Source organism: Pseudophryne corroboree, chromosome 5 (genome assembly GCF_028390025.1).
Source record: "Pseudophryne corroboree isolate aPseCor3 chromosome 5, aPseCor3.hap2, whole genome shotgun sequence".
Classification (NCBI taxonomy): domain Eukaryota; kingdom Metazoa; phylum Chordata; class Amphibia; order Anura; family Myobatrachidae; genus Pseudophryne; species Pseudophryne corroboree.
This window is the reverse complement of record NC_086448.1, coordinates 819,626,550-819,640,734: the sequence shown is the minus strand read 5'-3', so window position 1 is coordinate 819,640,734 and position 14,185 is coordinate 819,626,550. Positions and strand designations below refer to the sequence as shown.

The 14,185-nt window shown below is 45.8% G+C and overlaps 1 protein-coding gene across 2 annotated transcripts in view; it reads right to left on the bottom strand.

The window, feature by feature from the left end:
• Positions 1–2,245: 2,245 nt before the first annotated feature.
• Positions 2,246–14,185, bottom strand: part of EIF3E (eukaryotic translation initiation factor 3 subunit E) — an 83,112-nt gene continuing 71,172 nt past the window's right edge. For both annotated transcript variants that reach the window (XM_063924506.1, XM_063924507.1), the window contains exons 11-13: positions 11,568–11,670; positions 3,072–3,206; positions 2,246–2,425 (exon numbers count right to left, since the gene is read on the bottom strand). In XM_063924506.1, coding sequence (XP_063780576.1) covers positions 2,387–2,425; positions 3,072–3,206; positions 11,568–11,670 — 277 coding nt within the window. In that variant the 3' untranslated portion in view covers positions 2,246–2,386. The remainder of the gene's footprint in view (positions 2,426–3,071; positions 3,207–11,567; positions 11,671–14,185) is intronic.

Sequence of the window (14,185 nt, the reverse complement as noted above, 5' to 3'; positions counted from 1 at the left end):
TCTACTTTCTTCCCATTTGTAATGTTTGACCTAAACAACTAAACCTCTTCACCCTATAATTATGAAATAGGTAGACACTGCCCACCACCATCGGACCAGCTCGCTTGGCAAACTTTGATGGCGGTGCGCACCATCAAAGTTTGCAGAGCAAGTTGGTTCGATGAAAAAAAAAAAAGTTGGTTAGGTGTATGGTATACTGTTTCAGTTGGATGAAAGTTGGTCTTGTGCAGGCATGGTCAACCTATGGCGCTCAAGCTGTTAATCTACAAGTCCCAGCATGCCCTGCTGCAGGTTTGGTATTAGGGAATGCTAAAACTATGGCAGGGCATGCTGGGATGTGTAGTTTCATAACAGCTGGAGATCTAAGATGTGGCCTGTTTTAAGCCAGCTACTCTCCCAAAGACATAAAGGCAATTGTGTGTTTGTGTCTCTATTTATAAACCTAATGCAGGAAGATTTATTTGGACTCTGTTGGAAAGAACGTCATCTGCTCACAGATCAGCAATCATGATGTAAATGCACAGAGTTTTATGATGATCCATCAGTGCATCAAAGACCCGTTTCATGCAGTTATCGGCTGCCTCCACGTCCAGCTCTGCCACTAACGTAAGATGTTAGAGTGCTCTGCGTATCAGGAGAGGTCTCTAATGAGAATGCACCAGACAGCAGTTAATTCACTTGCGCCATTAAAAACTGTAATACTTAACATATGTATTCGTTAAGAATGACAGATAGGATGTATTGCCGTCTGAGTAGTATGCAAATAACGTCACAGCATCATTTCTCAGAGGGAAAGAAAAGGATACGTGTGTGACGGAGTTTACAAATACAGACCATGGCGTTCCAATAACATCACCCAATATTCTGTACTAGGACAAGGCTCAGATATTAAAGTCTTACAAGAAGGGGGGGGGAAGGGTCAACTCTACAGACTGCAAAGTAACTGCAGGAAACAATGAACCCGCTGCATTGTATTTAAGAACTTTTTTTATTTTTATTTCCAAATATATTAGATCAATGGTTGGCGCTTGGATACTAGGAAGCCGGTTATCTCCTAACAGAAGTAGCCGTGCAGATAACTTGCGAGTCTTCACTCTCCAGAACCCCCTGAAGGCCCCAATGGGAAATGAACTTCTCTAGAATCCGCTTTCTCTCTAATACAAGCTATTGGGTTAAATGTGCAGATTGTAAGTAGTGCATGCAGTTACCAAGTACCCAAACCCTTCTCTCCCGTAGATACAACTAAACAGCACCCTAGTTATGGTCTAAGCTGCATCAATCAGATGTTCCCTCCTTGCCGGGCAAGGATGTGCTTTTCATTTTTGCAGACACTGCTTCCCTGGTCAGTTTTGTAAATAAATAGGAACCTTCGCCTACCCTCTCAAAACCTTCCAGGGACGCCCACTAAATTCCACACTCCCTGCGGTAATAGGCACTAGGGGCAAATGCGCAGTACGTAAAACATCAGTCGACTGCGTGCATGTAGTCATTGCTTGCCGTTAGCGGCACAATCAGACCCAAATTCTTTACTATGGGGGGTATTTAATTGAAGTCCGAAACAGACGTCTTGTCAGAAAGACGGCAGTTTCCGACTTTAGGTCGTGAGTGGTTCCGACCTATTCAATGCCTGCTCCAATTTTCCGACAAGTCAGGAATTCCCGACTTGTCGGAAAACACGTGGATTGTCGGAATCCACGTATCGTCGGAAGCGCGGCCAAACTCGACATATTTTAGCCCCGTTTCTGACAATGTCAATACGGCTTTAAAAAAAGTCAGATTGACATTGTCGGAAAGGCCAAGACCTGTCAAGTTTGGCCGAGTCATTGAATACTGACCTGTTGCAAATCAGACAGGAATTGAATATACCTCTAATACTCTAACGAAAAACACCAAAATACCCAACACTAACAAGTATCTTGTCACAATATTTCTGGAGACTAAAACAGATTTATTAGGTTAGATTTCAGACTCCAAACCTGCTGGGTGATCTCTATACTGACCAGTCACAGCACCAACACACAAACCATTACTTCTCGCTATACGCTGCAGAGTCATAGGAGAATAATCCTCTAATAATGGTTCACGACCATCTCATGGATCTCCCTAGTGATATGTACTTTGGCTGTTCATGTCCAACTCATAAACTCATGGAGCGTTCTCCGTATAAACTACAAACAAGGTATCCATACAGAATCTGCAGCATAAAACATGTATTATACAGACGTAAAACACACCACAGCATTGGTAAAAGCAACTGCAGCCCGTTTTATTCAAAACATAGTGTGCTTTAATCTTACACCGCGGTGAGGGTCTGTAAGAGAAAGCACATGCCTGAGGCTTGCACAGGGAGGGGGGATTTGGCTAAATATCTGTTCAGTTTAATTCATCAATAGAATCCAGAGTCTTGAGCTGCCCAGTTAGGTGCCTGCAACGAGAAAGGAAAATGCCTCATTAAAGTCCTTTTCCATCGCACATTGTACGAACGTTCAGTTCCTTACATTACAGCATTTTCTTACAGATTGACGGGAAGAGCAGCCCAGACAATAGCTCACTTCCATTGTAGGAGACCAGAACTCTTAAGGCGGCTAGAGGACCATACAGCCCGTATTACATCTCATATGATAATACAGAGAAGACTAGATTCTCTATGACAGCATTGATTACCTGCTATGTTTAGTGAAGCGCCACAGAACAGTCAAAAGTACAATAGAAAACATAAAATACAAATACAACAATAAAATATAGATGCAGTGTGCAAAGAAAATCTAAAAAACAGGGTAAAATACCAGGCAGAGAAGAAGCTAGACCCTAACCTAAACCACTAAGCCAACCCTAACCCCTAAACTAACTCTAAAGGGCAGACCGGATGGGTCATGTGGTTCTTATCTGCCGTCAAATTCTATGTAAGGTCCTATATAACCATAACTTATACAGAAGGATATTCAGCCAGAGAAACCCTCCGTAATGTCGCCGAGCCCTAGATAATGGACAGGCGATGATCCCCGCAGATGGGCTGCCCACGTGTACCAATGACAGTGCAGCTACCTGGCAGACCTAAGTCTCTCTCTCACCTCAGTCCGTGTATTCTGGTTCATTTTCTTCTCTATATTCATGGCCAGCATCTGGCTGCGAAAAGACAGACTCTTCGTCTTCTCAATCACTTGCTGGTAGGGCGATACGGCGTTGTTTCCCATTACGACGTGACCCTACAATAAAAGGAGAGGCACGTCATGCAGAGCCTGGCAATATTCATCGTCGGCTTAGAAGAACAGACTGTCCGAGCCAATCGAATTAAAGGACCGCGTGCGGAAACAGGCTGCTCCGTATTTATACGTCAGCCAGGACAAGCGTTTCATAAAATAGTTATAATGTTGCACAACGGTGATCGGTATCACATTCAGCCCTTCTGGGAGCAAACTGGATGTATACAGGGAATCCGAATATATATATATATATATATATATATATATATATATATATATATCTATATCTATATCTATATCTATATATATATATAATTGTGCTAGAAGTAAATGAACGGTTCACTCTCAATAATAAGAATTTACTTACCGATAATTCTATTTCTCGTAGTCCGTAGTGGATGCTGGGGACTCCGTAAGGACCATGGGGAATAGCGGCTCCGCAGGAGACAGGGCACAAAAGTAAAAGCTTTAGGATCAGGTGGTGTGCACTGGCTCCTCCCCCTATGACCCTCCTCCAAGCCTCAGTTAGGATACTGTGCCCGGACGAGCGTACACAATAAGGAAGGATTTTGAATCCCGGGTAAGACTCATACCAGCCACACCAATCACACTGTACAACCTGTGATCTGAACCCAGTTAACAGCATGATAACAGCGGAGCCTCTGAAAAGATGGCTCACAACAATAATAACCCGATTTTTGTAACAATAACTATGTACAAGTATTGCAGACAATCCGCACTTGGGATGGGCGCCCAGCATCCACTACGGACTACGAGAAATAGAATTATCGGTAAGTAAATTCTTATTTTCTCTGACGTCCTAAGTGGATGCTGGGGACTCCGTAAGGACCATGGGGATTATACCAAAGTTCCCAAACGGGCGGGAGAGTGCGGATGACTCTGCAGCACCGAATGAGAGAACTCCAGGTCCTCCTCAGCCAGGGTATCAAATTTGTAGAATTTTGCAAACGTGTTTGCCCCTGACCAAGTAGCAGCTCGGCAAAGTTGTAAAGCCGAGACCCCTCGGGCAGCCGCCCAAGATGAGCCCACCTTCCTTGTGGAATGGGCATTTACATATTTTGGCTGTGGCAGGCCTGCCACAGAATGTGCAAGCTGAATTGTACTACACATCCAACTAGCAATCGTCTGCTTAGAAGCAAGAGCACCCAGTTTGTTGGGTGCATACAGGATAACAGCAAGTCAGTTTTCCTGACTCCAGCCGTCCTGGAAACATATTTTCAGGGCCCTGACAACATCTAGCAACTTGGAGTCCTCCAAGTCCCTAGTAGCCGCAGGTACCACAATAAAGCTGGTTCAGGTGAAACGCTGACACCACCTTAGGGAGAAACTGGTGACGAGTCCGCAGCTCTGCCCTGTCCGAATGGACAATCAGATATGGGCTTTTGTGAGACAAAGCCGCCAATTCTGACACTCGCCTGGCCGAGGCCAGGGCCAACAGCATGGTCACTTTCCATGTGAGATATTTTAAATCCACAGATTTGAGCGGTTTAAACCAATGTGATTTGAGGAATCCCAGAACTACGTTGAGATCCCACAGTGCCACTGGAGGCACAAAAGGGGGTTGTATATGCAGTACTCCCTTGACAAACTTCTGGACTTCAGGAACTGAAGCCAATTCTTTCTGGAAGAAAATCGACAGGACCGAAATTTGAACCTTAATGGACCCCAATTTGAGGCCCATAGACACTCCTGTTTGCAGGAAATGCAGGAATCGACAGAGTTGAAATTCCTCCGTGGGGCCTTCCTGGCCTCACACCATGCAACATATTTTCGCCAAATGTGGTGATAATGTTGTGCGGTCACCTCCTTCCTGGCTCTGACCAGGGTAGGGATGACCTCTTCCGGAATGCCTTTTTCCCTTAGGATCCGGCGTTCAACCGCCATGCCGTCAAACGCAGCCGCGGTAAGACTTGGAACAGACATGATCCTTGCTGAAGCAAGTCCCTTCTTAGTATCTCTTGAAGTTCCAGGTACCAAGTCCTTCTTGGCCAATCCGGAGCCACGGGTATAGTTCTTACTCCTCTCCGTCTTATAATTCTCAGTACCTTGGGTATGAGAGGCAGAGGAGGGAACACATACACCGACTGGTACACCCACGGTGTTACCAGAGCGTCCCTGCTATTGCCTGAGGGTCTCTTGACCTGGCGCAATACCTGTCCAGTTTTTTGTTCAGACGGGACGCCATCATGTCCACCTTTGGTCTTTCCCAACGGTTCACAATCATGTGGAAGACTTCCAGATGAAGTCCCCACTCTCCCGGGTGGAGGTCGTGCCTGCTGAGGAAGTCTGCTTCCCAGTTGTCCACTCCCGGAATGAACACCGCTGACAGTGTTATCACATGATTTTTCGCTCAGCGAAGAATCCTTGCTGCCATTGCCCTCCTGCTTCTTGTGCCGCCCTGTCTGTTTACGTGGGCGACTGCCGTGATGTTGTCCGACTGGATCAGCACCGGTTGACTTTGAAGCAGAGGTCTTTCTAGGCTCAGAGCATTGTAAATTGCCCTTAGCTCCAGTATATTTATGTGGAGAGAAGTCTCCAGACTTGACCACACTCCTTGGAAATTTCTTCCCTGTGTGACTGCTCCCCAGCCTCTCAGGCTGGCATCTGTGGTCACCAGGACCCAGTCCTGAATGCCGAATCTGCTGCCCTCTAGTAGATGAGCACTCTGCAGCCACCACAGAAGAGACACCCTTGTCCTTGGAGACAGGATTATCCGCTGATGCATCTGAAGATGCGATCCGGACCATTCGTCCAGCAGATCCCACTGAAAAATTCTTGCGTGAAATCTGCCGAATGGAATCGCTTCGTAAGAAGCCACCATTTTTCCCAGGACTCTTGTGCATTGATGCACTGACACTTGGCCTGGTTCTAGGAGGTTCCTAACTAGCTCGGATAACTCCCTGGCTTTCTCCTCCGGGAGAAACACCTTTTTCTGGACTGTGTCCAGAATCATCCCTAGATACAGCAGACGTGTCGTCGGAATCAGCTGTGATTTTGGAATATTTAGAATCCACCCGTGCTGTCGTAGAACTACTTGAGATAGTGCTACTCCGACTTCCAACTGTTCTCTGGACCTTGCCCTTATCAGGAGATCGTCCAAGTAAGGGATAATTAAGACGCCTTTTCTTTGAAGAAGAATCATCATTTCGGCCATTACCTTGGTAAAGACCCGGGGTGCCGTGGACAATCCAAACGGCAGCGTCTGAAACGGATAGTGACAGTTCTGTACCACGAACCTGAGGTACCCTTGGTGAGAAGGGCAAATTGGGACATGGAGGTAAGCATCCTTGATGTCCAGGGACACCATATAGTCCCCTTCTTCCAGGTTCGCTATCACTGCTCTGAGTGACTCCATCTTGATTTGAACCTTTGTATGTAAGTGTTCAAAGATTTCAGATTTAGAATAGGTCTCACCGAGCCGTCTGGCTTCAGTACCACAAATAGTGTGGAATAATACCCCTTTCCTTGTTGTAGGAGGGGTACTTTGATTATCACCTGCTGGGAATACAGTTTGTGAATTGTTTCCAATACTGCCTCCCTGTCGGAGGGAGACGTTGGTAAAGCAGACTTCAGGAACCTGCGAGGGGGAGACGTCTCGAACTTCCAATCTGTACCCCTGGGATACTACTTGTAGGATCCAGGGGTCCACTTGCGAGTGAGCCCACTGCGCGCTGAAACTCTTGAGACTCCCCACCGCACCTGAGTCCGCTTGTACGGCCCCAGCGTCATGCTGAGGACTTGGCAGAAGCGGTGGAGGGCTTCTGTTCCTGGGAAGGAGTTGCCTGCTGCAGTCTTCTTCCCTTTCCTCTACCCCTGGGTAGATATGACTGGCCTTTTGCCCGCTTGCCCTTATGGGGACGAAAGGACTGAGGCTGAAAAGACGGTGTCTTTTTCTGCTGAGATGTGACTTGGGGTAAAAAAGGTGGATTTTCCAGCTGTTGCCGTGGCCACCAGGTCCGATGGACCGACCCCAAATAACTCCTCCCCTTTATACGGCAATACTTCCATGTGCCGTTTGGAATCTGCATCACCTGACCACTGTCGTGTCCATAAACATCTTCTGGCAGACATGGACATCGCACTTACTCTTGATGCCAGAGTGCAAATATCCCTCTGTGCATCTCGCATATATAGAAATGCATCTTTTAAATGCTCTATAGTCAATAAAATACTGTCCCTGTCAAGGGTATCAATATTTTCAGTCAGGGAATCCGACCAAGCCACCCCAGCCCTGCACATCCAGGCTGAGGCGATCGCTGGTCGCAGTATAACACCAGTATGTGTGTATATACTTTTTAGGATATTTTCCAGCCTCTGGAGACGGTAACGCCACTTGTTTTGATAAGCGTGTGAGCGCCTTATCCACCCTAGGGGGTGTTTCCCAACGCGCCGTAACTTCTGGCGGGAAAGGGTATAACGCCAATAATTTTCTATCGGGGGAAACCCACGCATCATCACACACTTCATTTAATTTATCTGATTCAGGAAAAACTACAGGTAGTTTTTTCACACCCCACATAATACCCTTTTTTGTGGTACTTGTAGTATCAGAAATATGTAACACCTCCTTCATTGCCCTTAACATGTAACGTGTGGCCCTAATGGAAAATACGTTTGTTTCTTCACCGTCGACACTGGAGTCAGTGTCCGTGTCTGTGTCGACCGACTGAGGTAATGGGCGTTTTAAAGCCCCTGACGGTGTTTGAGACGCCTGGACAGGTACTAATTGGTTTGCCGGCCGTCTCATGTCGTCAACCGACCTTGCAGCGTGTTGACATTATCACGTAATTCCCTAAATAAGCCATCCATTCCGGTGTCGACTCCCTAGAGAGTGACATCACCATTACAGGCAATTGCTCCGCCTCCTCACCAACATCGTCCTCATACATGTCGACACACACGTACCGACACACAGCACACACACAGGGAATGCTCTGATAGAGGACAGGACCCCACTAGCCCTTTGGGGAGACAGAGGGAGAGTTTGCCAGCACACACCAAAACGCTATAATTATACAGGGACAACCTTATATAAGTGTTTTCCCTTATAGCATCTTAATATATTATAATATCGCCACACAAAATGGCCCCCCCTCTCTGTTTTAACCCTGTTTCTGTAGTGCAGTGCAGGGGAGAGCCTGAGAGCCTTCCTAGCAGCGGAGCTGTGTAGGAAAATGGCGCTGTGTGCTGAGGAGAATAGGCCCCGCCCCCTTTTCGGCGGGCTTCTTCTCCCGTTTTTCTGACAACCTGGCAGGGGTTAAATACATCCATATAGCCCCAGAGGCTATATGTGATGTATTTTTAGCCAGCATAGGTACTTTCATTGCTGCCCAGGGCGCCCCCCCCCCAGCGCCCTGCACCCTCAGTGACCGTTGGTGTGAAGTGTGCTGAGAGCAATGGCGCACAGCTGCCGTGCTGTGCGCTACCTTAAGAAGACTGGGAAGTCTTCAGCCGCCGATTTCTGGACCTCTTCTCTCTTCAGCATCTGCAAGGGGGTCGGCGGCGCGGCTCCGGTGATCCATCCAGGCTGTACCTGTGATCGTCCCTCTGGAGCTAGTGTCCAGTAGCCTAAGAAGCCAATCCATCCTGCACGCAGGTGAGTTCACTTCTTCTCCCCTAAGTCCCTCGTTGCAGTAAGCCTGTTGCCAGCAGGACTCACTGAAAATAAAAAACCTAACAAAACTTTTACTCTAAGCAGCTCTTTAGGAGAGCCACCTAGATTGCACCCTTCTCGGCCGGGCACAAAACCTAACTGAGGCTTGGAGGAGGGTCATAGGGGGAGGAGCCAGTGCACACCACCTGATCCTAAAGCTTTTACTTTTGTGCCCTGTCTCCTGCAGAGCCGCTATTCCCCATGGTCCTTACGGAGTCCCCAGCATCCACTTAGGACGTCAGAGAAAAGATATTACGTACTTCCTTCTGCAAAAATAGGGATCAATGGCAGAACTTTTAAATGTGATGGGGACATTCACTGCTCACAGCCAATCACATGCTGCAGTCTACAGCAGGGATATTCTACACGCAGTCCTCCAGTTGATGTGGAACTACACATCACAGCATGCCCTGCCACAGTGTAGCATACGCTGATGGCAAAATTGTGGCAGGGCATGCTGGGTTATGTAGTTCCACAGCAGCTAGAAGGCCCCATGCTTAAACACCCCTGGTCTACAGCATCGAAGTCATACCCCTTTAACAGTTTTACCCCGACCCCTTGCTTTATTACGGGGACCAGCAGCAGGAGTGTATGAAACATACTGTACCTTATAAACCACTGCATGATGGGTAAACGTTCTAGAGTAAGATCTGACAATGCAAAATATTAAGTGTGTGTTTAAGTACACCCTAATAAAAGTTTGATTTCAAAACTTGCCATTTGGATTGTAATTTTTCTTTATCAAATATAAACACAAACTATTTTATTTAGGCTCAATCGTAAGCCCCGTCACATATCCTCTTTCACCAATCACTACAGTAACACGTGTAAGACCACCGCTACAGATGTGGGCGCAAACATTGCTGCTCAAGTCGCGGCAAACAGCCCCTGTCCAGACCTGACATGTACACTGCCAGATTACACTGGTCCATTTATTGTGCGACATATCTGTGTGCGACTGAGCCTGAATCTGTATAGGAAGTGCTATGATGCAGCAGCCGCAGCTTTTTCTCACGTCTAGTTCCGATGTGCCTCATCTGCGACTTTGTAGGTGTAAAACCAATTCCTGCGTAATTAAATCCGCAGCCTAGCGCGGCATGGGAAAAAGACTGAGGCTCCAGCTATAGGAGGTCATTGCTAAAATTTGGCAGTGTCGCTCCATGGAGTAGCTAACCAGTATCCTAAGGGGCTCGTCTAAGTTTTCTAAAGATCTGGGAACCTTAGACCTCCCGTTTCCAGGTCTTTCGTGACTTGTACACTCCATCATTCATATCCAGTTGAGTCTACCCCCTTACCCTCCTTCTCTTTCTTCTCTTGATACTTTTATTTCTTTCTTTAGAACTATGTTACACGTATAAAATGGCTGAGAATGGATAAGTATAGGTATACATTTGTTTAACTGTTGATGTGTGTGTGTGTGTGTGTGTGTGTGTGTGTGTGTCCTTGTATTTGAGTTACATGTACTATAGCCATCTAACCTCATGCATGTACCTCTACACAGGTTGCTATTGTACTACCTCTCATTCCTTCAATACATTTGGTTGCTCAAAAAACAAAAAGCTGCAGCCCGGTGTCTCGCTGCGTCTGCGATGTGAAGAATAATACGGTACGCCGCTCTTCCTGCTGTGGCTCAATTGCAGCGGGCGCCTTGCACTGTATGGCATATATAGACACTAGGTGTACGAGGACACTAATACAAATAACTGGATCTCTCTTTTCAATATATTATCTCAATGGCAACATTTGTCATGAAATTGTATTCCAATGTAATCTTTAGCTGGATATTTATGCAGCTAAAAGCAAGTGAAAAAAACCTCCAACAACCCACAGTGTAGGATACGGATTGCGATTAGTAGGAAGGAATAAACCAAAGAACAAACGTGATGGAAGATTTTAGTGAAATAGGTGACGAGTAAGATACACAAACGTAACAGTGACTGGAGAGAAGGAGTCATTCCGAGTTGTTCGCTCGCTAGCAGTTTTTAGCAGCCGTGCAAACGCTATGCCGCCTCCCACTGGGAGTGTATTTTAGTTTAGCAGAAGTGCGAACGAAAGGATCGCAGAGCGGCTACAAAATAATTGTGCCGTTTCAGAGTAGCTCCAGACGTACTCTCTGCTTGCGATAATTTCAGATCATTCAGTTCCGGATTTGACGTCACAAACACGCCCTGTGTTCTCCCAGCCACACCTGTGTTTTTCCTGGCACGCCTGCGTTTTTTCCAACACTCCCTGAAAATGGTCAGTTGACACCCAGAAACGCCCTCTTCCTGTCAATCACTCTGCGGCGACCACTGCGACTGAAAAGCTTCGCTAGACCTTGTGTGAAAATACATCGGCCGTTGTGAAAGTACGTCGCGCATGCGCAGAAGTGCAGTTTTTTTGCATCATCGCTGCGCAGCAAACATTTTCAGCTAGCGGTCAACTCGGAGTGACCCCCAAGGTGTATAAGATGGTTGAGATACACCTAGTGTGTTGGGATGCATTGGAGGCGTTCAGCGGGGTAACTTCCCGTAGGTACTGGATGTAAGCGACAGGGTTCTCAATTCAAATTTCCAATAACTCAGTTCTCAATATCTGTGGTGAGCAGTTTAATCCACAGTGGGCAGTCATGGTCTCCACACACACACACAGTAAAAAAACAAAAAATTGCAAAACTTTTTGAACGACCCCTAGGAAGAATAAAACCTTACCAGCTTGGAGTCTATCTTAGCATCCAGTCGGGCATTACGAATTAAATTGACAATCCACCTTTCCGCCTCCTCCGGGCTCATATTCAGCTTGTCGGCCAACATACTGAAAAGTAGATTAACACAGGAGATTAAATATACATTATATATAAAAGATTTTTTTAAAAAACACACAAGAAATGTTGGTAACAGGGGTTAACCCAATGAACCAGGGTTACACCAGACTTTTGAACATTTATTGTGATCTATTAAAAAGTCAGACTGTTCTTCTTACATTTTGCCCAGACCTGTTCGGCCAAAGAGATAATTGGTCTGAAGAAGTGTTTCTAATTAACTCAATTAGTAACATGGTAGCACTCAGCCGGAGTCTTGCTTTGATGTGTTGTGACAACACTTGTTCCCAAAAACATCACAGGCCTCTGCATACATAAACGTCGCTCTTAAATTAAAACGTACGTCCCACGCATTTCCAGCTTCTGGCCACAAGTCATCAGGCACCAACAAAGCCATATACATCATGGCAGGACGTATATATATATATATATATATATATATATATATATATATATATATATATATATATATATATATATATATATATATATATATACACATATATATACACACACACATATATATATATATATATATATATAGCATTTCCAGACAGCTTATATCAATTCCCAGCCTTGCTCAATGTTTAAGGCTCATACCTTAATATGCAAATGAGCAATCATCAAGTCATCGCTTTTGGCTTTTCTCCTCTTTTACGGTTTCCTGCGTTAATTTGCCTCTTTGCTGTGTAACAAACAATGAGTAAGTTCCAGGCCAGCGCAGACTGTTCCCCTCTCACGCCAGACATGTGAGTACATAAACTTGAAAGTGGCTTGCAGAGAGCACCGCTGTGACTCACTCAAAGGTTTAAAGCTCATATTAAGTTTCCCAAGTAGATTGTTCCCTTGCATGAAAGCGATACCGTGACAGGCAGAGAGAAAACGCTGAAGTGCTGCGTAAGGATAGGCTGGAGATAGGTTAATAAAGGCTCCATTTAGCCAAAAAGGTTATGAAATCTTTAAAAGGAAGAGTCCGGCTTCAGATCCTTACAGACTCGAACGTTTCCGAAATAAAACGCCATGCGGGATAAGTACTCCAGTTCCGGGTGACCGGTGAGCACCTGCTCGGAACACGCGCAGCACCTGCGCCAACATTCCAATGCCGTATTACCAATCCCGTCAAGAGTGCCGCACAAGAAAACTCTGCAAACACTTTTCAACGAGGCGATTTGATTCTTAAGACTCCCCATCAAACACGGGGGGGGTTAATGTAGCAAAGCAAGGGGGGGGGGGGGGGATAAGTGGGCAAGTGGACCACCTTAGGTGTTCAAAGCCTAATTAAAGGTAAAGATCCATAACAGGTGGACTTCTTTTTGTTCTATCAACCAGGATGCACAAGCCTCAGAAAAAAAACGAATGGTTTCATCTCCGCCACTGCGCAAACACGCGTGTAATGGCAGAGAGCATGCAGACGCGGGGCAACACTAGCGAGAATCCAGAGGAGCACACAGTGTGTCTTAATTAGACTTACAGAACAGAAATTGCCCACAAAAAAATAAAATAATAATTATGCCTAACACCAAAAACACTAATAACTGTTCAAACCTGTTGATTCAAGATACTCAAACCCATTTCTTCAGTATGGAAAAAGCCACCGAATTACACAAAACAATATTACAAGCCGTGTAGGGTTACGCAGACGTCCCAGCTCTTAAATGATGCAACCGACAAGTTTTTTGTAATAAATTGTGTCATTAAAACAAAGTGTAATAACAAGAATTGATTTGTGCTCACCCAGTGGTACCATTATTAAAAAGGCTTTTATTTCAGTCTCTTCCAGTAACACCTACAAAATGAGAAACATCGCTGCAATCACCGGCCACGCAGTGCGAGGTCACAAGGCGCAGCGGCACCGGGAGACCAGGCAGGTTGCTGCATTAATCGAAGCAAGGCCAGCGTGCGGTTAGGCTCACATTAATCTAAAATGGATTAACGTCTCTGTAAGGTTTCACAGGTCCATCGTCTCGTAATGGGCTGTGTGTGAAATGTGTCCCGGCTCACAGGTCGCAACGCTGGAGTATTAGATCTGCACAGAGGAAAGCAAGCAATGGAGCCAGCAAAAACTGTGGATGCCTGTACACTATCTGTAACATAAATAGGGAATTTCAACTTGCAATTTAGATTGTCCTCTCATTGTCCTGTATTTTACAGGTTAAATTAAATAGCATCGCACTCTTAGAATTGGTTTTAAAATTCTTGGAAACTTTCTCATGGTCTTTAAACTAACTGTGTGCTCCCGTCAGCGCCTTCACTGTAAGTCTGCTCCGCAATAATATGTCACAATAAGGGTTCCTCTCATGCATAGCGGGGGGGGTGGGGGATGGGGGGTAATCAAGTAGTGCCGTTTTTTTTTTTGACCGGACAAAAAAAAAAAAAAAAAGGCACTTTTCTCCCGTTTTTAGGTCGAACCTACATTCGACCTATTCAATGTTGTGCCGTTTTTTTTGGACTGGCCGAAAATACACGGCACTGGCGAAAACCACGCGCATTGTCAAATTCACTGCCGAT